The sequence below is a fragment of the Misgurnus anguillicaudatus genome, chromosome 23 (genome assembly GCF_027580225.2).
Source record: "Misgurnus anguillicaudatus chromosome 23, ASM2758022v2, whole genome shotgun sequence".
NCBI lineage: Eukaryota > Metazoa > Chordata > Actinopteri > Cypriniformes > Cobitidae > Misgurnus > Misgurnus anguillicaudatus.
The window spans coordinates 18,861,170-18,888,656 of record NC_073359.2 but is presented as its reverse complement, the minus strand read 5'-3'; the positions used below and the strand labels follow the sequence as shown (position 1 = coordinate 18,888,656).

The 27,487-nt window shown below is 36.7% G+C and overlaps 1 protein-coding gene and 1 long non-coding RNA gene across 4 annotated transcripts in view; one reads left to right on the top strand and one right to left on the bottom strand.

Annotated features, from left to right (window-relative positions):
- The first annotated feature begins 493 nt into the window (after nt 1-493).
- On the top strand, nt 494-26,514 carry cbarpb (CACN subunit beta associated regulatory protein b). Of its 3 annotated transcripts, none has more exons than XM_055216854.2 (10): nt 494-745; nt 5,437-5,510; nt 11,893-12,038; nt 15,909-15,970; nt 16,249-16,411; nt 16,932-17,103; nt 17,565-17,714; nt 19,602-19,836; nt 20,818-21,007; nt 21,570-26,514. In XM_055216854.2, exons 2-10 carry the CDS (start codon nt 5,463-5,465, stop codon nt 23,005-23,007), a joined length of 2,604 nt encoding a protein of 867 aa, XP_055072829.2. In that variant the 5' UTR covers nt 494-745; nt 5,437-5,462; the 3' UTR covers nt 23,008-26,514. The 3 variants fall into 3 exon arrangements, with proteins under 3 accessions (XP_055072829.2, XP_055072827.2, XP_055072828.2); XM_055216852.2 differs by having other exon boundaries at nt 496-745; nt 15,891-15,970; XM_055216853.2 differs by lacking the exon at nt 494-745 and adding an exon at nt 1,785-1,973 and having other exon boundaries at nt 15,891-15,970.
- LOC129452820 (uncharacterized) overlaps nt 7,878-27,487 on the bottom strand; it is a 34,288-nt gene continuing 14,678 nt past the window's right edge. The window contains exons 3-5 of the long non-coding RNA XR_008647274.2: nt 17,022-17,133; nt 11,872-12,051; nt 7,878-9,043 (exon numbers count right to left, since the gene is read on the bottom strand). This is a non-coding gene — a long non-coding RNA (uncharacterized lncRNA). The remainder of the gene's footprint in view (nt 9,044-11,871; nt 12,052-17,021; nt 17,134-27,487) is intronic.

The following is a 27,487-nucleotide window of genomic DNA, read 5'->3' as shown; positions in this document are numbered from 1 at the left end:
ACAAATCTTAATTAATATGTCAAAAACCACCTGTCACTTTTACTATAATAAAATCATGGTTCATCTTCGTAAGAGTCAAGGGTGTATAGTGTGTAGGCTCGTGTGCGTCATTTGGGACACTTTTAATCTGTAATAGGCGGCAAGACCAGTAGGGGGCGCTTAGTCAATATCAATTGCAACTTAATACTAAAAATCTATTCTATAAATTATTATAAGACCTCGAGCTCAAAATGATTTTCTAATAACTCTGTATGGAATAACAATTTTAAGTTTTGAAATAAAGATCAGCAACTTAGCAAACAGATAACTCACTCATATTACATAATGCACTTATATCTTTAATGCACGTCTGAACGCCATGGCATACCCATTATTAGCGTGTTTTCAACCCCATCTGTTCCCCCCCCATATTTAACCAATTGCACGCGCACATTTTATTCAGACCGCATGGGGATGCCCGTTACACAGAGGATTTTTCACTGACTCAAATGGGGGATTACCTCATTTCCATAACATAATCAGAGGGCGAGGGCGTGACAGACACTTGCGATAAGTAACGCTATACCTCATCCCTCACATTGACGTCACAGCATGTTCATCTCACTGGGTGATGGGAGAGTGGGTGTGTTTAACAAGGGGGACTTCATTCATAAATACAAATAGCTTTGAAAGCCCGAATTAAAGAGAAGATCTGAGAATCGTCTGCGAGTGTTTTTGTCTCATGGACCACATGAATTACAGTTAGGTAAGTTGGCGTCTTCTTTCTATTCTATTCCAGCATATTCCTCAGTGTCTCGTGCGTTATTACATTGGGAATGATGGCAATGTAAAATGCGCAGTGGATCTTCATGCAGACTTCGCTTGTCTTGTGGTTTAAACGGTTATGGATTGAAAGAAAATGCTCCGGTTTGTGAATTAAATTCATCTATAATGCTTTACATCGCGTGTCTGTGAACGCCATAAAATAGCATCTATCAAAATATAAATCTTGAATGAATGCAATGATGACAAGAGAAGCGAATGTTGCATAATATTCCTCATCATTGAAATAATCCTCCACTACTGTTTTATATTCTGTTTTCATAAGTATAATATAGATAACGGTGTGCATTTATATAGCATAATTATCTAATAATGTTATTTTATGTTAAATAAATAAAAACTTTCTCTGAAGAGCCCATGATGCACTCTTAAAAGTAAAGGTTGGCTGAATGGTTTCATAAAGAACCTTTAACATCTGAAGTACCTTGAAAGAAATGTTTCTTCTAAGAACCTTTGACTGAATGGTTCTTTAAGGAACCAAAAATGGTTCTTCTATGGCATACACACAAAAAAAACGTTAGCTCAAAGCAATATATAATATATATAATAAATAATGAGTTTTTCCATCAGTGCATCTATAGGATCAACTAATGTAAAGTAACTGTACAAACAACAATATATCATAAATATACAATTTATATCCAATAACTTTCAAATGCATATCAAACAATCTAGTTATGTAAAGCCTTTAATATGCATGCCAGGATACGAAAAAGCAGTTAAGCATAAAGGCTGGCAGAAATCTGTGAATGTCATTACATTTCCAGGAGCGTCTGTCTGTTTGTTCAATAACTTTAACGCATATGTCCTCGTAAAAGATGCATCAGCATTACACATCCGAGACGCGAAAAATAGCTTCAATTATTTTAACCGTGAAGATTCTAAGAGAGAGAGAGAAGCAAAGAGAGATGAAATCCTGTGAAAACAGGTAGGTGGGCTGAAGCTAGACCATTATGCAGTAAGAGCTGAAGGCTTTGCAGTCAGAGCCCTTTAAACACACTGTGCTCTCTTCTGCACCTCACACACACCACACACATACACACAAACGCACACACACAGCCTTTAGAGATGTGAGAAGAGGCAGCATCGCAACAGTAAAGAAGCAAGGACAAACACAAACAGCATTCTGTTTGTGGAGAGCCGCTCTGGAGGTGAGTGTGCAAGCGGGAGAGGGGTTTTTATGGTTTGAAAGGAAACCTGCGGCGGTAATGGTATTATCTGAGAAGAGCAACATATGCTGCCAGGCCCGAGTCGCCAGAGAGCCAGAAACATCTTGAGATAATGGAAAGAGAAAGAGCAAATGAAAGGGTGGTTTTGGGTGGGAAACCGGTGCTGTTGTAATGCAAACTGCTTTTCTTTTGACACCATTGCATCTTGGAACCACAGTAGGATTGTGATTTGCATGAAGGTACTTATGGAACAGTTTGTTCAAAAACGAGAATATGTTAATGTCTCTGACTAAGCTTTATGTTGTTTAGAACGTGTATGACGTTGGAAGACAATTTGAAGAATCGTTCTATTGCTGTTTACTAAGTTTTATTAGCCTTCTCAAGTCATGTGATAATTTGTGCGAGGAGCAGGCCAAATGTTGAAAAAATGTGTTATTGTTATTCGTTTAAGTCTGTGAATGAATTAGTTCGGTTTCACTTCAAAAGATTTTTGTCAGTTTATGAAACTGATCGATACGTGGACAACGACTTAAAAGTGCAATGTAGAACTTTTAGCGGCATCTAGCGTTGAGACTGTGAATTGCTTTTCGAAACGCATAGACAAGCTACGGTAGATGTCACAGGACAAACGTGTCATCATCTGAGACAACGTTGTGACAAAATGTCCATTTAGTTTGTCGACTCGCGAAATGGCGACTTCCATGTAAGGGGACCTGCGGTGTATGTAGATAAAACGGCTAATTATTAGGTAATAAAAACAATACAGTTCATTTTAATACACCACTGATAATATAGTTATGTATATTATATTGCATTTCTGTCAATAGTTCCTTCTAAAAGTCCCACACTGCACATTTTGGTCTGTTGATCATACAAAGATATTTATCTGGAGGCCACTTTTGGACTAAGGGCGCACTCACATTATCAAACCATGCCACAGCGCGACTGCCCCCCCCACTCCCCCATAAGCTTGCACTCATACTGTACTTTAATCAATCCGAGCCTGCGCACGCTTTTGTCATTAGTATGCGTTTGTTTTGAACAAAGCCGGAAGTAAAGTGCTCTCTTAACACTGGAATCCACTATAATTCTCAATGTAAGTTTGTTTTTTATTCTGAGTCGTTTGTTGCGCAATGACACACAGCCCTCTCACATGCCATCATATTGCTTAGATGGTCTGTCGCGTGTGCAGCTCGGACATTCACGTAACCCTGCTGTGTGCATTAAAGAGTTTTTATGAAGGCGGATAAAGTTGGGTGGTCGTGCAATTGACGTCTCCCCTTTTGTGGTCGCACAATTGCGCTTACACTATAGCCTTCCATGCCTGAGCCCAGGTGAACCGAGCTCCAACCCACCTCTGCAAGGGCGCGGTACAGTGCGATCACACTAGTCAAACGAACTAGGCTTTGGGGGTTAAACGCGCCCAAGCGCGGTTTGGTTTGGATAGTGTGAGTGCGCCCTAATAATGATAATAATCGTAGCTTGATATCTAGTCCCTACTAGATTGAAAACAACCACAATGTTCGGAAAGTGTTACCAACACAATCTCACGGCAATTCGTACACTGTAAAAAAATCTGTAGAAATTACAGTATAACTGGCAGCTGGTTGCCAGTAACTTACTGTAGATTTTACTTTTATGTTATTTACTGGCAACAGTTTGTTAAAGTTAAATGAACAATTAAACATCTTTTACAGTAAGGTACTGGCAACCAGCTGCATAATTACAACTATTTTTTTACAGTGTATGTATTTTGGCTAATTTGTATTAATTTGTACGACAACATTTGTACCTGTTTTTGTGTGATTATCACGTATTGGTTACTCAACTGCTTTTTCCTATTTTTAAACCATTGCGCTTCAGTTTAGGGTTAGATTTGGTGCTTGCATTAGAATCTCACTTTATACATTGGTTTATACTATTTTTTCTGATATATTTTTTTATATGTCCCTGGCGTTAGGTTTAGAGTTGGGTTTGGGTAGGGATGTAATTTTATGTAAATCTAACCCTAAACCGAAGCGACAATGATAAGAAAATAGGACAAAACAGTTCAGTAATTAATACATGATAATCACACGAAAACAGGAATTCGTTATACGATCACGAAAAAATGCGGAAATTCGTGATAATATCTCATAACATACATACAAACTATAAGATCGTGCTTGTGCTACACAATGATTTTCCAAAACCATTTTTTGCTGTGTGGTTGCGTAAGAGGCGGTTCACATTTCGCATTTAAAACCGCGCGGAAAACGCAACTATTGGTTGGTTCTTGTCACATGACTTGCGGTGCACTTGCAGCATTCTGAAAAGTTTAGATGTTTTTAACTCGATGCAGTGTGGATGCGCCTGGAAAAAAACGTGCGTTGCACCGTGTGCGCTTTGCTTCCATTATGAGCGCGCATACCGCATGCCTACATTTGAAATAACGAACTTGAGCGCTCAAAAGAAAAGCAAAAGAAGCTCTAACATACAAAAAACCTTTCTGTAAGCTTTTTTTTTGGGGGGGGGGTATTTATATTTAAAGGTTAGAAAGGAACCAAAAATAGATTGGCATCACTGCGAAGAAACTTTTAATAGTGATGTAAGAAAATACAGATACAAATATGTGAGTATTGTGATATTTTGACTGGCGATATTATATCAATTCTCAAAAAATGCAATATCTGTATTTTTTAAAAAAGAAATCGTACAAGATTCATGGCAGTTGTTTCGTTTGAAGTTTACATACCGACCACTAGATAGCATTCTTCTTTTCTGTGAACTTAAACTCAAACTCATTTTTGAACATTTTTGCTATGTTTGCATATGGTGGTGTGTTTTCTAAATGACATCTTTCCTACAGCTATAGCCTATTATATTCCTAAAATGGAAAATATCGCAAAAATATTCTCTCCACTGCCAGTACCGCAATGTATCTCAACATAACGCATAGCATCACATGTATCGTATTGCATCATTAGATTCTTGCAGATACATTGCCCTACCTTTAAAGCACCTTTATTTTTAACGACACAAGCATATAAGTAAAATTATAGTATAGGAGTGAATTGTGTAGTATATGTGACCCTGTCTGTGAAATCCAGACTAAAGTCTCAATCTAATTATGAGGAGCATTGATTTCACATTGATTCCTATGATCTTACTCAGTCAATATTAAAGATATCAAGCTTATATTTTCACACAATGTTCTTTTCATTATGATGACTTTAAACAGCAAATCACAAAAAAAAATTATAGCCATGTGGAAATTGTACTGTAATCTCGCTAGATAGGAACCCAGAATATTTCTGGTATTTGATGATCATGGCGAATAAATTGTTGGTTCAGAAACGCATTCCTTTTCCCTTTCCTTGTGAAGGACAAATGGAAATCAAATCCATCTTTAGTGCCATAACTAACTTCAAAGCAGCCGCCTGACTTCCTGTACTGTCTTCCTCAGGGGGGACACTCTCTCTGGCCTGGACCATGAGCAATGACTCTGCTGTATGGAAAAACCTTACAGAACACTCCACGGTAAGTTCTCGACCCTCTTTGCCTCTACTTCCTGTGCTGGTTGCTTTCATTGCCCCCATTCCCCCTTTACAGCATCTCCAGACATACAAATAGAAAATATCCGGTTCTGTCTCCCTCCTAATTGGATCCACCACAGCATCTAAGCAAATTAGCTTCAACTAGCGAATTTTGAGTCAGACTGAATCTGTCGCTGTCAGACAATGCATCAGACAGCACATCAGAACCCAGAATTACTGTCAGGAACTTCAATTACCGGTATAAGCAGCATCATTTGATTAGAGGATGCGCTTTGCAGAAGAGCAAAGTATTTTTGACTTTATATTCATTGTTGGTTAAACGGCTTTGGCATTGGTTCTTGCTGATCTCCTTGGCACTAAACATGAAAATTTGGGAAACCCAGTTCACTTCAAAAAATGCTACACACTAAGAAAAAATGGTCACAAGCTGTACCCTTTAAAAGGGTCCCTATATCCCTTACGGCAAAAAATATATTTTTAAATATATTTCAAAATATACAAAAAAATGTCAGAAAATATATTTTTCACCAACATATGTTTTGGCCATTTTTTTGTATATTTTGAAATATATTTTAAAAGTAAATAAATTTTAAAGCATTAAAGGATTAGTCCATTTTCTTAAAAAAATCCAGATAATTTACTCACCACCATGTCATCCAAAATGTTGATGTCTTTCTTTTTTCAGTCGAGAGGAAATTATGTTTTTTTGAGGAAAACATTCCAGGATTTTACTAATTTTAATGGACTTTAATGGACCCCAGCACTTAACAGTTTTAATGCAGTTTAAAATTGTAGTTTCAAAGGACTCTAAATGATATCAAACGAGGCATAAGGGTCTTATCTAGCGAAACGATTGTCATTTTTGGCAAAAAAATTAAAAATATGCAATTTTAAACCACAAGTTCTCATCTTCCTCCCGCTGTGTGACGCGCCAGCGCGACCTCACGTAATTGCGTGGAAAGGTCACATGCTACATATATGAAACGCACATTTGCGGACCATTTTAAACAATAAATTGACACAAAGACATTAATTAGCATCATTCCACATATAACAACGTCGGAACGGTCCTCTTTCTCCACACTTGTAAACACTGGGGCGTAGTTTTGATACGTCATCCGTGACCTCTTGACGTGATGACGTATTACGTGAAGTCGCGCTGGCGCGTCACAGGACCGGAGGAAGACAAGAAGTTGTGGTTTAAAAGTGCCTCGTTTGGGATCTTTTAGAGTCCTTTGAAACTGCAATTTAAAACTGCATTAAAACTGTTAAGTATTGGGGTCCATTAAAGTCCATTAAAATGAGTAAAATCCTGGTATGTTTTCCTCAAAAAACATAATTTTTTCTCGACTGAACAAAGAAAGACATCAACATTTTGGATGACACTGTTGTGAGTAAATTATCTGGATTTTTTTTAAGAAAATGGATTAATCCTTTAAAATATATAGCTCTCCAAATATTTCAATGCAAAGAAATATATTCACGTCCCATTGGAAGAAAAACTTTGTTTATGTTACAAACCTGTAAACATAATTTTAAAAAGGTTAACATTAAATTTATTTTCAACTTCAAAAATATACTTTATAAAATTAACTTGTATTTGTTTGTTTGTTTGTTTATTTATAAATACAGCACTGCCCAAGGTGCTGTAAAAAGCAATTATAAATACAGCATAAATACATTTATAAAAGAAAAGAAACAACAATAAAAATGTAAATAAAAATAAATAAATAATTTAAGAATATAGATAGTTAAACATAAAATGTAATACAATGCAATTAAATATATTTAGCATGTATTTAAAATATATTTAAGCAAAAAACAGATTTTTGCCATATGGGATGTAAAATTAGAAATGTATTTGCTTGCCCTTAAAATACATTTTGAAATATATGTTGATATATGAAAATTAAAACTAAATATATTTCCAAATTCAAAAATATATTTAATTGAGCATAACATTCTACAACATGTATTTAGCATATATTTAAAATATATTTTTGGCCAGCGAAATGTATTTTTTTAGTATGGGATGTACCATACACTCTAAAAACAAACGGTGCTATATAGCACCAAAAGTGGCTCTCCGCTCGTAATCATAGAAGAACCGTTTTTAGTGTCATATACCACCGGTGAAGCACCTGTGCAGAACCACATAGTGCCACGCAGAACCAAATGTGGTGCTATAGTGGTTCTATATGGCCCCTACATGGTTCCACACAGGTGCTTCACCGGTGATATATGGCACCAAAAACGGCTCTTCTATGGTTACGATTCAAATCAACAGTCTTGGTTCTATATATCACCGTTTGTTTTTTTAGAGTGTATAGTTACAGATTAATATGTACCTTTGAAGTACTAAAATTAACTCTTTAGGTGCAAAGATGTATTTTTTAAACGGTACAACCCCAGTGACAGCTAGCGACCATTTTGTGACCATTTCCTGACAGTGTAGGTTGATTCAGCCCATGTTTGGACAAAATATGGACAAAGCCCAACCGTGGATTTACATTAACCAAGAAAATGTCCATATTTGATCCAACCATGGGTGTAAAACAATCCATCATAGGTTTATGTATACCCAAGTGTTGGGTTTGTCCATATTTGATCCCATCATGGATTGAAACAACCAAGAATTTTTTAATGTGTATCAAGAATCATTCTGGCTATATGGTTATTCATGGGTTAAAAAATATTGATGTTACATTATAAGCACACACTGTCAAAAAAAATGTCAAATAATGGTCCCTAGCTGTCAATGGGGCGTTACCCTTTCAAAAAGTACACATTTGCATCTGGAGTTCATATTTGTACTTTAGAGGTGCATATTGGTACCAAATTTATACATGTATACATTTACATTTTAAAGGGTACTGACCCAGTCACAGCTTTATGACCGCTATTTAGATCACCATACTGAGAATTGCAAAGAATTGAAAACCCTATTTTGTCCAAACTGGTCGAGTCACCTTTTAAAAAAACAGCCTGATCACATCTTCAGGGTGCTACTTTCCCACCCAGTTCTCCTCCGAGAAAATCTTTTGCTGATGTTAAGCTGGGTTAATAGTGGTCTGCCCCAATGATTAACAACCTGCTGGTATTTATAGATTAGCGGTGCAGAGAACTCAGTCTTCCTACCCATCTTATTTAGGAAGTAAAATGTGTGATGCGAAAAAACTGACGATGCTCTTCAGTGTAACAATGGCTTCTGCAATAATAGTTCTGTTCAACCAATGAAAAACTGTACGGTGTTGCATTTTATATATTATGGCCCACAAGCTAGTTAGGATCTTGCACTTATGCACTTATTAGCATTCTTTCCATTCAACACCTCTATGGGTACATGGTTGAAAATGACAATTACCTAGGAGGCGAATCGAGAGGTGCTGCACGCTTTTGTGCTTTGATGTCTTTGAGAAAGAAACCCACTGTCTTATCCACCTTTGTCTCTACGTCGTAGATCTCCACCTCCTAGATCTTTCTAAATTTGTCTTGCCACCTTTGCCATAGTAAAGACTAGTGAAAATGAAACAAAGGGCTTTCATGTTAAAACTGAAAGTTATACTTATGTAAAACTGCTCGAATTAATGCATTGTAAAACTTAGGTAGCTTGCAATTGTAAGCTATTGTTACTTTAAGTGCACCTATTTTATTGCTAAAAACAACTTATTTAGTGTATTTGGTATAATACAATGTGTTCATGTGGTTTATGGTTAAAAAAACACTTTATTTTCCATATAACGTACATTTTTGTAGCTCCAGATTTCCCTGTCTTCCTGAAACGCACAGATTTTAAAAAGCGCTTGTGTCCCTGATTGGCCAGCCAATCTGTACTTTGTGATTGGCCCGAATACCTCTAATGTCGGTCTTGTCTACATCACCAATCCCAGGAAGTAAACTGTTGCATACAATCCATGTATTTGATGTAATCCAAGAAAAGAGATTTAAGTTGGAGACGATAAATGCCACACTGTAAAAAATTTCTGTAGAAATTACAGTATTACTGGGTATTACTGGCAACTAGCTGCCAGTAACTTACTGTAGATTTTACATTTATGTTATTTACTGGAAACATTTTGTTCAAAGTTAAATGAACATGAAACATTTTTAGACTTTATCTTCTACAGTAAGTTACTGGCAACCAGCTGCAAAATTACAGCAAATTTTTTACAGTGCACTGTTAGACTTAACTGTAATTTCTACACTGCAAAAAATGACTTTCGTACTTAGTATTTTTGTCTTATTTTCAGTAGAAATATCTAAAAATTCTTAAATCAAGATGTATTTTCTTGATGAGAAAAATGACCTAAGAAAATAATGCTAGTTTTTAGACAAAAAATATACAATTTAAGTGAATTTGTGCTTAAAACAAGCAAAAATATCTGGTGAGAAAATTTTACTTGAATTAAGTGTTTTAAAAAAAATCTTATTTCACCATTTTTTTTCTCACCCCATTGGCAGATAATTTTGCTTGTTTTAAGGACAATTTCACTTAAATTGTATATTATTTGTCTTAAAACTAAACTTATTTACTTAGGTCATTTTGCTCATCAAGAAAAAGCATCTTAATTTAAGAATTTTTAGATATTTCTACAGAAAACAAGACAAAAATACTAAGCAAGAAAGTGATTTTTTGCAGGGTACAGTTACTTACCACAAAATGCCCAGTAAAATACCATAATTTTCTTTTCCAGTTCATTACTGTAATATGCATTGCATTATGGTATTAACATTTAATTTACAGTGATTTACTGTATGTTTTGAATTTGTGGTAGACTGCTGTAAAACAACAGCAGTAGTGCTACTGTAGTTGAATAAAACGGTGTTATAAAAGCATATAAAATGGAAAAATAAAATATATCTATGAAATGAAATACATTTTATTTGTTATGCTTTTAGCAGTGAAGCAAATTTCAAAATGTGAATTGTTTTTCAGTAGTGTAAATAATTTATTGAGAATTGTAGATAGAAACAAGAAAGGGATTAAGGAAAAATGATTGACCGTCAGATTTGAATTTGACCTCAAGACTTCAAAACACTACACTGTAAAAAAAATCCATAGAAATTGCAGCTGAGTTGCCGGTAACTTACCGTAAATTTAAATTTATGTTATTTACTGGAAACATTTTGTTCAAAGTTAAATGAACATTTAACATTTACAAGTCTTTGTCTTTACAGAGTAAAACTTAAAAAAACAGCATCAAGCAAAACATTTTGGGAAACAAAATCTGAAGCAAAAAACAGAAAAAGGTTGATGAGGCTGTTATTGTATAGTTTTATTCTGTAAAGATAAAGACTTGTTAATATTTAAAATTTATTTAACTTTGAACAAACTCTTACCAGTAAATGACATAAATTTAAATCTACGGTAAATTACCGGCAACCCAGCTGTAATAACATTGTAATTTTTACGGAATTTTTTTACACTGTAGTGATGCCAAGATTTCGATTCTTGGAGTGTCGGGAGAGTGACAGAAGAGGCTACTTGGGGAGGTTACAGTAAGGGTATTATACTGTAAAATGGAACTGCGGTAAAGGCATCATACTGTAAAAAACATGTACAGTTATACGTTGCCAGTGAGTTACCGCATATATACAATATATGGACAAACCCAACAATGGGGTTAATTTAACCTAGAAAATGTCCATATTTACTGAACAATCACAAGTTCATTTAAACCCAACAGTTGTGTTTGTCCATATTTTACCCAACCATGGGTTGAAAAAATGCATAATTTTTGGGTGTATAGGGTCAGGTGTATAATATTAATGGATGGCCCGCTGTGTTTTTAATAGAAGCAAAATTCCCGTGCTGGGCAAAGATTAATCGCGATTAATCGCATCCAAAATGTGTGTAATTATTATGTATGTTTAACCAAACACACATACATACCATTATTTCCAAAATGTTTTATTTATATATCATTTTTATTTATTTATATATCATAAAGAATATATAAAAATATAAATAAATATATATACACATGTTAATTTTTCTTAAATACATACATAAATGTGTGTGTATTTATATGTACATAATAATTACACATAGCACACACTTATATATTATGCAAAAAAAATCTTTTTATTTTGTATGCGATTAATCGCGATTAATCTTTGTCCAAGCATATATATATAAATCCCTGAAAACCAAATATTGCCTTTAGTAAAAGTTACTATACAGCTTCAGCTTCTGCAATTTCTGTCTTTTCACCCATTCACTGCATTGGAGTTACTTCTCTAATTCCAAACTGAAGTCATGGGATTTTACTCAGAACTGGAATTTCCTCTTAATAATCCATTGTGTCTACTCAATTTGGTCCCAAACCTCCAGACTGACTGACCTTTCTCTGGTGTTTGTCCAGGATGTCCCCGTGTCATCAGGGACACAGAATGGCTATGTTCTCCTGCTGGTCCTCTTGTCCATCTTTGTCGGGGGGACGTTGGTCCTGCTTTCTGTCCTTCTGATTTTGTGTCGCCGCTGTTGTGAAGGTGACAGACGCCATGCATGGTAAGATGAACGCCTTTAAGCACACACATACATTGACGTTACAATATCACAACATCCATACTTATCCACCAATCAGATGTTGGAGTAGAAAAGTTAAGGGTTTAAACAATTTTCAACCTAAAAGTCCCCTGTCTACCATTGTTTGGCCAAACGGGAAGCTCAACCTCATTGGCTGAGAGCCTTGCTTAAGTTTTCTGAATGGTGTTCTGTGTTTAAGGCTTAGTAAAATCTATCATGCAATAGGAATATATTTTATGTAGTACAAAATAATAACACCATCACTACGCAATAATGATCTGATCACTATAAATGATGCATATTTTGACATGGAGTCATAACATACAGGTTCAACCTTACTAAACCGAGGCTCTTGTGAAGCTAAAGGCGCTCGGATCCAAAAATGCACATTGGTCACAGGCTGTCCATATTTCTCGGGTGAGAGGTGTGGAGTCTGCCTGCTCTCCAGGCAGCCTAGAGGAGTGCAGGCTCCCACAAATGACAAGCATAATGAGATCTCATACCAGCCATCAGACGCGATAAATCACTCCTGGTGCTGTAGAGTGCACTCTAGCCGACACACACACAGTGCCAGCATACACTGTGGATGGAGGACTGGAAGCACATTTTCAGTTTCTCATTACCACGCGATGCCTTATGGCAAATGAAACTATTTCGTTGTAATAAAGCCAGTGTCATTATTGACTCTGTTTTGTGTCATTTATTCAGGTGTCATCGCCAGGTTAGAGGACATAAATGAGAATTTCTTTTTTAAAATTGGTCACAGTTGTGTCATTCTCAAAATAATCACAACTTCTGACCCTCCTTGAAGCATTTAAGGACGCCATTAGAGTGCAGTGGCTTTTTAAAATGTTGGTTTCATGTTTTAAGGGGAAAACACCCGTAGAAAGAAAAACATTTGTATAGTGCAGGATGAGTCATTGGTATTTTTGCTATTTTGAACAGCCTTTCGAATTTAAATGTATTTGCTACAAGTGAATGTGAAGAAGCACGCTACCTGCTAGAAAAAATTGTCAAAATATGTACCCCAGCTGTCACTGGGACAGTACCCTTTTAAAAGGTCCTAATATGTAACATTAGGTACAGATATGTTTACATTTGGTAGCAATATGTACCTTTTAGATACGTATATGTATCTATGAGGTACTAATCTTTACATGCAAAGCTGGATTTTTTAGTACAACCTCAGTGACTGCTGGGGTAGATTTTTTTGTTAATGTTTTGACAAATGTATAGATATTCTGAAAGTGTTTTGATGGGCTCAAAGGTAACACACATGAACAAATAGATACAAAACTCCAATTTTTATGGATTTTTTTTGTGACAGTAAAAAATGCAAACCTGTAATAAAACTAATAATTAGGGTTTATGTTTTAAAGTGAGTTTGTCCTTTAAAAGCTGAGGATGATTTATTAGCATCACAATTTATTAACTTTTTTGGGAAAAAAGTATCAAACTAGAAATTACGAGCACACTGTAAAAAATATGCAGCCTTTTTATCAAATCAACATATATTTTTTAGTGCAATTAAATTTACTATATTTAGAATTTCATAAAGATTTAAAAATGTTTTTTCCTTGGTTTTAAATCTCTGGAAAAATGTAAAAAACTCTATCATGACAAATTAAATGAAAATATCATTAATACAAAATGCCTCAGAAAAGCACCTCCAACGCACACAACACCACCAGACCACATTAATTGTTTTTTCACTTTGTTTATTTATGAGTTAATTTTTTTTACCACTGCACTGCAAAATAGTCAGTCAGCTTCCCAAGCTTTGGATGCAAAAAGCCGACAAAACTTATAAAATCAAGTTCAAATCGTTTAACTTAATTTTTTAAGTTAAATTAGTGCTGGGCAAAGATTAATCGCGATTAATCGCATACAAAATAACGGTGATTTTTTTGCATAATAAATGTGTGTGTACTGTGTGTAAATATTATGTATATTTAACCACACACACACATACATATATTAATTTCAGAAAGTTTTTATTTATATATTAAAAAAATGTATATATCATATAGAATATATACAAATATAAATATATAAATATATACATGTAAATGTAACTTAAAGACATATATGAATGTGTGTATTTATATATACATAATAATTACACACAGCACACACTCATATTTTACGCAAACATTTTTGCTTAAAACTTTTATTTTTTATGTGATTAATCGCGATTAATCTTTGCCCAGCAATAATTTGGCTTAAAGGGTTAAGTTAAACGATTTAAACTTGTCAGTTTTGTCAGCTTTTTGGAGTCAGGGCTTAAAAAGCTGACTGACTAATTTTTAAAGTGCAGTGTAGAGCTGAAGATCTTTGCCCGAACCCGACGGGTTTGGTCGGGTTCGGGCTTCATTTCTAAAATTTACACGGGCTCGGGCTTGCGCTCCGGCTTTGCGCGGTAAATGAGCGGTCAAGTTCAATGCTGCTGGATGCACTATCAGTAAGCGCAGGACTGCGCTGGAGCCATTTACAGTGGATTTAATAATTTTCCTCAACAAAAACATGTAGCCTAATCTTGGTGAGTAAAGGTTTTTCAATGTATAACTAAATATTAATTGAGTCTTAAATACATAATTTAGACAGAGGATATAGACTAATGTTGGCATTAATGGGGAGAAGTGCCAAAGCAAATCCCCCAGAGCCTTTATCTTAATTTCGTTATTGCCAAATACCCATCTTAATTCAGAATGTATTATCTTAATTTAATTCGTTAAGAAATAATTGTTTTTATTGGCATGTTGGCCTATTTATAGTGTATTGCATAGGCCTATTTAGAATGAGATGTTACGATGTTACAGATGACTTATTTTATTTCTTTGTTTCAACTTCCAAGTGGCGTGTAGCCTAGTCATGAATAAATAATGTTAAAACCTGTGTAAATTACTAATTCTTGACAAAAGCTGTGTGTGTGCGCACATTTAAATAATGCCGGGCTCTAAACGGGTTCGGACTTTTAAAAAGCTGTCACTCAAAATGTACTTTCGGGTTCGGGCTGCATTCTGTCGGGCTTCGGTCATTTCGGGCCTAACTTTTAAGGCTCGATTACAGCTCTACACAGCACACACCCATATTTTACGCAAAAAAGCACTTATATTTTTTATGCGATTAATCGCGATTAATCTTTGCCCAGCAATAATTTAACTTAAAAAATTAAGTTAAACGATTTAAACTTGTCAGTTTTGTAAACTTTTTACAGCCAAAACTTAAAAAACGGACTGACTAATTTTTACAGTGCAGTCAGTGGTTAAAAAATTGAAAACAATTAATATAATGTGGTGGTGTTTTATGCATTGGAAGTACTTTTCTAAAACATTTTGTCTTTAATATTTTCATTTAATATGTCATAATAAAAATGTTTTAAAAATTTTCCCAAGATTTAAAACCAAGGAAAAAACATTTTAAACATTTACGAAATTCTAAATATAGTAAATTTAATTGTAAATCAGATTGTAACCAGTCATAAGGGTACATTTTTTAAAATTGAGATTTATACATTTAACTTAAAAGTTGTCCAAATGATGTCCTAAACAACACATATTACATTACAGATAAATAAATTTTTATGTATATATTTACAGTAGGACATTGTCATGGAACATGACATCTTTACTTAATATCCTAATCATTTTTTAGCATATCATTTTGACCCATAAAATGTTTTGTTGGCTATTGTTATAAATATACCCTTGCAAATTATGACTGATTTTTTGGTGCTGGGTCACATTTGGGAATGACCCAGCTATGCATGTTATGAATGAGATGAGAAAGACTGACATAAATGTAAATGTAACTGATTACATGTTTGCATTGAAGGTTCATTCTTTGCCTCAGGGCTAGTGATGATGCTGAGAAAAGTAATACCACCTATATTGAGGAGGCCCAGCCAGTGCATGGTAAGAACTTCACCAATATAGCAAACAAATGCATGTGTGCAATGCCATTTCGGTTCAAAGCAAACATGCATCCAGAAATATCAATCACAACACACTGCAATCAATATGCGCTCATATTGACTTACTATACACACTGTAATCGATTGTGACAGCCTGTAAAAACCCAGCTACCTATAAATCTTATATGCACATGTATACAGTCTGACAAACAGCAACTAAGGGCAATTTGCAAAAACAACTCTCACATCCACTGCTATAATCTGTCTCACTCCACACAGAGATTACAATTCGCGTGGATGAGTCAGACTGCCTGTCGGCAGCCAGCTCCCACGACATGGAGACCGAGCGTTTCCTCTCCACGGGCACCACTGGCCGCCGGGTCTCCTTCAACGAAGCGGCGCTCTTCGACCACAGCAAGAAGACGCAGGAGAAAGGTCGAAGGTCAGCCGCCTACTCGCTTACACAACGCACTCCAAACACACAGAGCTCCTATTCACAGCGGTTACAGACTACAGCTTCAATTATTCTTTTATATAAGCTTGTTACATGTACAATTACATTCAGAGTTGCTGACTAATAGCATTAAAATTTTTTAGGTGCAATAATGTTAATGAAAATATTTTTAATAGCTGGGTTTCATTGTACATTTATTTTGTATTTATAAATTATTTATTTTTATTAAAAGTATTATTTTCTATACATTTATTTTTAATATTATTTATTGTTTTCCTTTCACAGTATTACATTTATCTGTATATATTTATGTATGCATTTATTTATTACATTTTTTCCATTCTCGTCCTCCATATATATGTAACGTACTGTACCCAGTCCTTATTTCCTACTTTTCCAGGACTTTATGTGATCTGTGCGCACATTCAGTTCCTTTGTTGGAGAAAATGTCGTGCTGTTCGACCCGCCAACGTGTTTTGTAACATCTCTCCGCTCTTTCTGACCTCAGGTACACGCTGACGGAGGGCGACTTTCATCATTTAAAGAACGCGCGGCTCACCCACCTCCACCTCCCTCCCCCTGCCCTGCACATACTCACCATCCACGAGTGTGAGTCATCCGAGAACAGCATCGCCATGACAACGAGGCCCGTCGCTAAATCCAGCCTCTCCATTTTTCAGGTGACAGTCGCATTGCTCTGCTAATAGAAGCTGAAATATTGATGTTAGTCATTATGTAGACAGCATGTGATGGGGTTTTTCTAGGTCAGTTAAGCACTGAGGCCGTGATGGACAGTCTTCAGTGTTACATAGGAATCATTAGAAGTTTATGCATTACAGAAATTGATTTATTTAGATGAGGTCGTTCATATTTAAGCGGCCCGTCTTAGACTTAGGAATGCTGCTTCGATAAAATAACAGTAATTTAGTCTAAAACTATTTTTTTTAATTAAACATTTAAAACCATAAGAAAAAAAGCTTACCTGATCAATATATCAATCTTATTTTTAAGGTGTTAAATTGTTATTTTATTATGAATACATTTTTTTGATTTTTCCAATTGCTTCATACTTTCTTAGATATTTATTTGATTCTGATCAGCGAGATGAATATATTTATTATTGTTTTGGTCACGTGCACAGCCACCAGTATGTTCACTGCCCCAAACTGCCCTGACCAGTCGAAGCCTCAGCCCCAGTTCTGCCCTTCCCGGTGATGCTCTCAATTCTGTTGTGGACAAGTTTTGTGAAAGTATCACAAAAACCGGTCCTGAGCCCTCCAGCCCCTGTCTAGTAAGTCATATTTACTTTTTAATAACATATTACATGTAGTCAATAACCATTTAAAATATTTATAATGCCACATTTTTGCTACAACTGAAACAACACTGCGTTGTATTTGTTCATTTTAGTAAATGCATTAGTTAAAGTGCTGACAATGTCGTTTTTAAGCCTTTGTTAATGTTAAAGTTAATGCTATTGTTCGTGTTCACGAGCATTAAAGGTGCAATGTGGGACTTTTAGTGGCATCTAGTGGTGAGAATGTGAATTGCAACCAATTGCTTAGTCCCCAGCGCACCCCTACCTTTCAAAATTCATAAAGAAGCTACGGTAGCATCCACAGGACAAACACGTCATCGTCTGAGACAACGTAGTAACAAAATACGCTCTATAGAACAGTTTGACCATTAAGGGCTACTGTAGAAACATGACGGCACTAAATGGCGACTTTCATAAAGTAATGGTTGGACCTGCGGTGTATGTAAATAAAAACAGCTCATTCTATCCCCGTTTCAGGCGTCAAGTTTGCGTGTACCGTGTCTAGTTTGCCGCTTGAACATTTTGAGTTTACTCAAAGCCACGCGTGAAATTCTAGTCATCGAGAAATTCACACGGAAATTCGCGTCATGGGAGGGGCTTCTGTGACTCCGATCGCTTTCTGTAATCACGTTACTACTAGAGCAAGCTCTTGATTGGTTAACGAGGCGCGTTTTTCCGTCAAAGTTCAAAATGTCCAACTTGCGCGTTTCCCGTGGCAACGCTCAATTCACGCCATTCGCACGAACTAGACGTGCGAATGAGGCAGAATCCCGTCTACCGCGCCATTCTAAACGCCTCATTTGCGCAGCGAGACCTCCAGACGCGCATCAACGCGTCTTCACATTGACTTAACATTGAAATCACTTGCGCTTGACGCCTCTACGCGGCTGGTCTGAACGCAGCATAAGGCAATAAAAACATTATTTAACGTCTTTATACAACATTGATAGTATAGTTATGTATATTACAGTATATTGCATTTCTTTCAAGAGATCCTTCTAAAAGTCCCACATTGCACTTAATGTTAGCTACTAACAGTTAACTTAGTAGACAGATAGTAAAACGTTAAAATCGACACATTGCCACTATTGCTCCCAAAATAATTTTATTAAAATACACAATGGTTTGACCCAGAAGGGGTCTGTTTGATCGGTTATCGACCATAAGCTTTTCTGGATGTGCGTGTTTTTCTGAATTTGTAAAAATACTAATTTTAAGAGTAATAAATACTGTAGAAGTATTGTGCATTATTAGTTTATGTTAGCACACTACGTCAACTCTTTCCCCGCCCGCCTTTTTTTTAAGTTGCCAGTCAGCGGCAGCATTTTTCATGATTTTCACAAAAGTTTAATGCCTTCTAGAAAATATTCTTTTTTAAATATATCAACATACAATATATCAAATAAAATAACAGACCCTCTACTTTCAAACAAAAACCTTTACATCCTACCTTCATTAGTTCTTTTTTATCACCTCTCAAATATAGGTAGGTTTCTTCAAAAACACAAAAGTTTGGGTGAAAAGCTGCGATAATTCCTTTTTGTAAAGGACTTTTGATAGAGATCAGATTCCGAGCGATCCTCAAAACATACACGGACATACAGCTGTTTGCACTAGGACGATAGTTCCGGGTTTTATAAGTTGCGGGAGTAACCGATAATAACGGTATTTAAGGATTGTCGGTAATACTCGTCATTGGCAGGGAAACGTTTTCTCTTAATTGATGTGTTATTTTGTCAATGGTTGGGAAAGAGTTAACTAATGTTAACAAAAAAATTACTGTAAAGTGTTTTTATTTCTTTAACTGATATCAACTATATTATATAAAACATTATGTAATCATTATGCAAACATAAACAGATGGAGGTAAGAGGAGGAGTGGTTCGTACGACAGGCATGATGGGTAATGGTAGAGAGGGTACGTCTGCCTCAGTTACGGCCCTGTCATCCCCTGGCGGGCCCCTGCAGGGACCCATGCAACAGTTCTTCACCAAGCTCCGGCGTCACGCCAGTCTGGAAGGAGCAAGTCCTTACTTGAAGATAAAAAAGTGGAAATTTGACAGCAGCCAAAGAGCTTCAAGTCTAGAAATGAGAGGTGAGTGGACACATCCAATAGTTTTCCGGTTTTGGGAGTGTCACAGAAATATTATGATTGCCTTTAACTAACGAACATAAAGAAATGCAGATGTATTATATAAGATTTTGGTTAAATGGTTCAGTTTAATACATTTATGAGCAAGTGGCTTGCTATTTCAAATTATATATTTTACATTAATGCATATGGCAGATGCTTTTATCCAAAGTGACTTATAGTGCATCAAGCAACACATTAAATCAGTTTCTCTGTGTTCACTGGGATTTGCGTTGCTGACAACAGGCATCGAAATGGTGTTTTTAAAGTATTTCTATAGTCTTATATTGGACACGCAGTTGTATGCTGTTCCTGTTGATTCGAATGTGGCTCTTTGGTTATGTCATCTTTTGATTTATACCCTCTCAGGTCTGTCAGCACAGAAGGAAGTGGGACAACACTGCTGTGACAGTATTATAAGCCTTTGAAGCGATCAGTTTTCTAGCCTTAGGGGATGCGAAGCAATATTGAACATTTCTTTGCTTTTCATTTAGCTCCGGTGTTGCGTATTACCTTGGTAAATGATTGAAAACCTGATTGGAGTTTTATTGCCTTCGTGTAGCATAGAGCAGATTCAGAATCAGACTTTGGCTTTTGTGTGCAACAGACTATAGAAAAATCCGTGCCAAAATGTACTCTCAAGCAGATGGCCGGTTGACGCAGGGCTCTTCCCATCCAAATTTTGGAGAGGCAGAGAAAGTGTCTGTCCGAAAAGCTTATTATTGTTTTATTTGTTAAAAATAATCGTTTTGATAAAAGCAAAGTTTTGCATATTTTTTACTAGTGGTGTCCAAGTTCTGACCCAGCAGAATTAAGGGTGTTATACATATATATTTTAGCTACTAAAATCAGTGTAGAATGGATCACTTGGTTAAAAATTGCTTTGAGGCTGCCGCGAAAACGTGTCCAAACTCAAGAATTGATGATACTATGTCGTCCTTACAGGCTCTCCCAAACGGAGGCACTTTCAGAGGCAGCGTGCGGCCAGCGAAAGCATGGACCAGGAGGATCACGACGCCCATCATATCGACCTCATCCAGTACATCGCTCGCACCAAGGACGTTACCTACTGCCCCACCCGGCCCAGTCCACGTCTCCTATCCCCCCCTTCAACACCCCCACCCTCCCTCGGCAGGTATCTTTAATTGCCTCTCTCATGCATTCGCTATAGCAACCATCTGCCCGCCTCACGCCTCATACAGCAGAATCAATTCCACGCTGGATTGATCTCTACCTGATAACATTGCCTTACCATGGCATCATTAGATAGCTCTGCTACATCTCAAATAGACTGTGCCTTAATATCACTGCTTTGCTTTCGATGATAGAAGATGATTTTTTCACTATTTGGGTACCAGAATACCATATGTTCAACTTTTAGTATTTTTAGCAGTTGGTATGTTTTGCATATTGGTGAATATGCACGGTTTTCAACATTAATGCATTTTCTTATATTTACGTACTGGCCTTCCTAAATGAACCACCACAGTGTGAGTCACTGCCATCTGTGCATTAAACAAGAAAAACAGATGCCGGTTTTAACAACTCTCAATCTAAGCTCAAACCAAACAGATAAACACATCTAATGTGTTTAAAAGGAAACATGCCGAAATAAACATGATCCTGCGGCATTAAGAAATATAATGTGTATTTTAGTAAATAAGCTCTTCTGATGTTGTATATGTGCTGCTCTGCAGGTTAGAGGTGGAGGTGGTGGTGGAGCCCAGTTGCAGCAGAGCAATGGGGCCGGGGGTGATAGGCCTCACCTCCGAACCCCCTGATGAGAGCTTTGGGATGGGATGCCATCAAGAGAGCTTAGAACCTCAGACCTTGTACCGTGATATCTGGACTCTTCGTGCCTCGCTCGAGCGTTATGTCTCCTCAGACCAGAGCAGCAACAATGACAAAGATTCGGTCCGTAGTGATGCAGAAAGTGTATGTTCTCTAGGGGGTAGGACTGAGATGGGTGGGCTTCCTAGATACCCTTCGCAAGATATTGGAGATGAGATGGATGCGGACCTGCCGATAGACGAAGTGGCTGAAAAAAGACGCAAGCAGGATAGTGTAGATTCAGAAAAGGGAAGTGACGGAGAATCTGGTAACCGCAAGCTTTTGCAGATGGACAGTGGTTATGCGTCTATAGAAGCCCCTTCTCGCGCTCCTGAGGAGCTGCGACTGTTTGGGAGCAGCAGTAGTAGTAAAGACGGCTCGGCTGTGGAGCGCAGGCATTTCTTCAGTTCTGGACGCAAAGGAACCGTTTGCGAGAGCTTCGACACGGACATCTTTGACGAGGAACTGGAGGAGGAACCCGCAGGTGCTAGCGGCGGCGTCGACGGAGTGGAAACCGATGAGAGTGCGATTTTGTGGTCCCCCTACGGTCAGATGTTCACTCAGCGTGACGCTAAACCTCACCCCCCCGTCCTTTCTCGACGTGACTACAGCATCGATGAGAAAACGGAAGCTTTATTTCACGAGTTCTTGCGGCACGATCCGCAATTCGATCAGCAGGAGTCACCGTTGCGTTCCAAGCATCGTTCCCGCGTGCACCTGCGCAAACAGTGGCAGCGTTCCAAGCAGTACAGCGATCCGGGTCAGCGCTTCCAAACGTCTTTCGACCGGTACCGCATTCCGCTTCGACGCGGCGAAACGGTCAACTACCCTCTAGAGACTAGCTACCACAGCACGCTTCCGCGAATCGTCAGCGCACCCGACGAAGAGAGCAGCGAAGGTGCGACCAGTACTCCGGAAACACCTAAAACAGATCAGGACACTGCTAGTCAGGATACAGCGACGGATGCGAAAGATGGCAAGACAGAAATATCTTCTAGCTCTGACAGTAGTGGAACCATCAATGAAAAGGAGGTTCTTGAAGCAACGCAACCGATCACTGAAACTGCCGCGGAGCAAGCAGTAGGTCGGGAGAACTTTAGTCAAGCGTTACCACCTCCCGAGCCACCTGATCAAAGTATACCCAAAACAAGCTACGGCCCACAGACAATCACAGAAGAGCTAAGTGACAAACTAGCAGCTACCCTCGATGAGCGACTGTACTCGGATCTGCGCAGGACCCGGGAACAGCCCGATTGTAGTGCCGTGACAGTGACCTACACGTCACCCGATCACAGTCCGGTGTAGCATGTGGCTCCATTCATCACACACTTCAGAAACTGTAGGTTTTGATAGAAGTTACTTTTGGGCTCTGATCTGGAACAGGTTGGGTCATCCACATGATGTTAGTCGTGTTGTACAGATGTATCTTCCATGCCCAGAGAGAGAAAAAAAATGGAGATTAAAGCTCATACCTCACATTGATAGACAAACCACGTCTTAAGCAAACAAAGTGTCCATTGTCTTTGTTATTAAAGCTCTCCATTTAGCTACTTGTTGACTTCAAAAGCCAATATTTTCACTGCACTAGGTAATCCACTGTGAAATTGGGTGCTATTAGATTTAAGATTTATTATATTTCTAAGTGCATGAATTTTGTTTCAGTGTTGCAATCTGAATCTTTTGTTGCATTCTGGATGTCTATTCATGATCCAAATTATAATTCAAATATGATTCATTATTGGCATTAGCATTTCTATTATGTAGCTGTTGTCAGATTTTGATTATTATTACATTTTATAAATAAAATTCCATAATCCTCAGCATAATTGAGATAAACTATAAAAAACTGCTTATATATCCTTTATTCCAACCTGGAGATAGATGGGATTTTTTTAGTGGTATTTGCACTGTATGCTAGGCCACAATCCCAAATTAGCGATCCATTATTATGTGTCACTGTCTTAGAAAAGTTTTATTTTATTATTGAATTTGCTAAAACTGCCTCTTTATGTGAAACTGGTATTTTATTATTATTATTATATATTTTAATTGTATAATTTGTTGTGTACTGTTGATCATATATTTGAAAATGAGAAATTAGAATATGTGGTGCCAAATTGTAAGGAAATGATTAAACATCAAAACACTGCAAGCAAAAGCTGGGGGAAAGGTTATCTCTGTTTATGTAAACAGATAGGGTTCGAATCAGGCCTTTAGAGACAATTTTTATGAATGTGTGAGAAAGGCATGCCTTTTCTTGCATGTATTTCACAAAATGATCCCTGTCCTTATTAGCATTGCTTTTATGTGAAAATTACCATGAGGATAATCTCTAGAGATGGTCTGCATTAGCTGCCATTGGGAAATAATGGACAAAAGAGACATTTAGAGTGACTCCCACTGGCTGGCATGGTTGTGAATCACGCTACAACATTCAACTCAATACGAATTATCCAATAAAATAGATGCCTAAAATATAAATAACTTCATCTTGAGCTCCTGTAGAAAATAAATAGTGTCTGTGCCGCTCTCAGTTTTAGCTCACAATACAAGTTGAATTCTGTATTGATCATTTTAGGTTTGATGATCTCTACGCCAGTGGTTCTCAAACTGGGGGCCCTGAGATGGTGCTATAGGGGGGCCCCAGTTTAATGACATTTTATAAAAAACATTAATTTATCATAAATTCTGTGTAATTAAACCTCAGAAAAATAAGGCTAGTAACCAACAGCAATACTTTGTATAATTTATTATGTTTTGTTTAATTTAAATTTACATTTTTGGTATCTTTTATGTCATACGTATGCTTTGGGGAGCCACAAAGGGGAGCACCATACACAGGGGGCCCGCACGCTGAGAATTTGAGAACCACTGTTCAAAACGATTCAGATTCACAACCGATTCACATTTATTACTGTGATGCCTTTACGCCCATTGTTCCATTGGCGACCTATGAGGCCTCTTTATGCAATGAAGCAAAGCTTGTTTAGCATCTGTCAGCATTGTCTATGAATACTCGCCCACTGTAATAAAAGATTTGTTGGTTCAACTTAAAAAAGTAAGTTTAAATATGAGTTGACTAAAAAATTTTCATGTTCAAATGTTTGAATCAACTAAAAATTTTAAGGCACTGCAGTCAATTTATTTAATTACTTTTTATTATTATATTTTTTTGTGGTTGTTTAAATTTAGCTTAAATAAATTGATTGCAACCACTTACCTTAAAAAATTTAGTAAATTTAATAAATATGTTTTTATCCAGTGTGTAAAAAATCTTTTCTGCCTTAATTTTTTTTGTTGAATCTACACTGTAAAAGAAATTCCGTAAAAAACGGTAAAATTCCGGCAGCTGCGGCGTGGGAAAAATATCGTAAAATAATGGGCATCCATTAATTACAGAAATTTTCCGTAATACAAAAATACAGTTTTTTTCTTTTATTTTACATACTTAGATTTACAAGTCATGTCAACTTACTCAATGTAAAAAAAATGCAGCACGAAGTTAAAACAACTTGGTTTTGCAAGTCAATTCAACTTACTTTTTTAAGTTTTGTCTTAAAAAAGTTGACATAAACAATAAAATATGTTGCGTTGACTAAAATGCTGCAAATTTTTTACAAGAGCTTACATCTCCAGTAACGATAAATAATAGTAAGTTGAAATGACTTGTAAACCTGAGTTGACCAAACAAAAAAAATTTAAGGCAGCAAATAATTTTTTGCAATAAGTTGAACCAAATGGTTTTTTTAGCAGTGTGCCATTTTAAAAGCATTTGCCCTTTTAGGGCAATTGTTTGAGCTTTTAACTAGCATGCTAAAGGCTACAAGGACAAAGCATTTTGAAAAAATAAAAGATTGTACGATTTAGGCTGCAACTAAAGTGCCCTATTCATAGAGAAAATATTAAAATGAAAGACCTTCAATATGCAGATAAACAATGACTGATGAATTACGAAAAGAGAGAAAGGGAGCTTTGTCACACAAGCTTATATTGTTGATTGATTTTAGGCTAAATGAAACATCCCGACCACCTCACATTAATAATACGGTGCCTTCCTGTGTGCTTAAACATTAAGAGAGCGGGATCTCTGCAGAGCACTTATTTCTTATCACCAGAGGTTATTAAAAAACAGAAAACAAACAAAAAGCTTTCATTCGGTTGTGCAATGGAAATCCGAACACAGTCCAAATCCGGTCATTTGTTTTCATTGCAGTGTTGATGCAACACCCAACAACAAGTACATTTGTACAAAGGATAAAGTAGAGTTGTACTGTATATAAGCACAATCGTGTCCCATTCCAGAAATAGAATAGTGATGTCTCGGATTTGGGATTAAAATAGCTGGGACTTTTGGGTGATATGTGCACAATCAAATAGTCTGTCTGTAGATGGATTACTGTGTATAGATTTGCATGTGATGACAAATTTAGCAGATACAAAATTAAGCACCAAGTCAGATATTTTTGTGTGAACTGGAACATAACAAGAGATAGACTTGGTACAACGATATTTTACGAAGTTATGCTTTTCTGACTGATGAGACTTTAGCATATTTCAGTGGATAAACAGAAACATATTATTTCAAAAATATTTATGTGCAAGGGAGATAAAAATCTGCTTCATCTTTAAATAGTTCGGTTACGAAGAAACAAACGTGTGAACGAAAAGAGCAAGAAGCGTTTACTGAATGTTTGTTTTGTTTACCTGGATCTCTTTATTCTAGATCTATTGAGCCTTGAGGGACCAACCATTCTAAACATTTCTTTTCATGTTATGTTTTCTGACTAGTCAATAAAGAATGATGCATTATAACTTGCCTGAGTCCTTTTCGTTATTTATCATCAAGATCGAAAGCCCGACTCTTCATTCGAAAGTCTTATCAGCACCTGTTTATGTTCCATGCTGTTGTTCACCTTCTTAGGTGCTAAAATGCCCCTTTGGGAACATCAAATATTCATATCAGCCGAGCTAATAAATTAAAGATGACTGTACAGTCATTATGATTCTCAATCAATAGCAACCCAGGTAACCAGGGAGAAGAGGGCCTTTACTCTTGTGATAGCGACTATCAATCATCCATGCGAGGACACAAACAAAAGATCATTGACACATCCTATTCATTAAGGTCCCTGTGTCATTGTATGTTCCTCATTTGAATTCAAGAGACAGAAATTTTGCCTGTCAGGTGTTGAGATTATGTTTTTTATGAAAAACTGAATGTTTGATCATCATTTAAAGGTGCATTGTGTAACTTTTAAAAGGATCTCTTGACATGAATGCAATATAATATACATTATCCATGGTTTATAAAGTCCTTACCTTAGAATGAGTGTTTTTTATATACATACACTGCATGGAAGTCGCCATTTTGCACCGTCATGTTTCTAGCCCTAAATGGACAAACTCTAAAGAGCGCACTTTGCTACTATGTTGTCGTGTTTTTCCTGTTGCGTAGGTTGCGTTTCAAAAGGGAGGGGTGAGCTCTGGACTGAGCCGTTGTATGAAATTTATACTGAAATTTAAGCGGGAGGAATAATGATAATGTTGGTCTTGTCTACGTCACCAAACGCAGGAAGTAAACTATTGCCTTACAATCCATGTGTTTGTTGTAGTCCAAGAAAAGAGATTTACGTTGGAGACAATAACGCGCATCATTGTTTACTTTGGGGTACGTACCTTTTGCATATCGTTAACATCTACTAATACACACTGACACACCAAAGGAAATAAAAAAAAATTAATTGGACAATAGGTGCTCTTTAACGCTTGATGGAGGGCATGTATG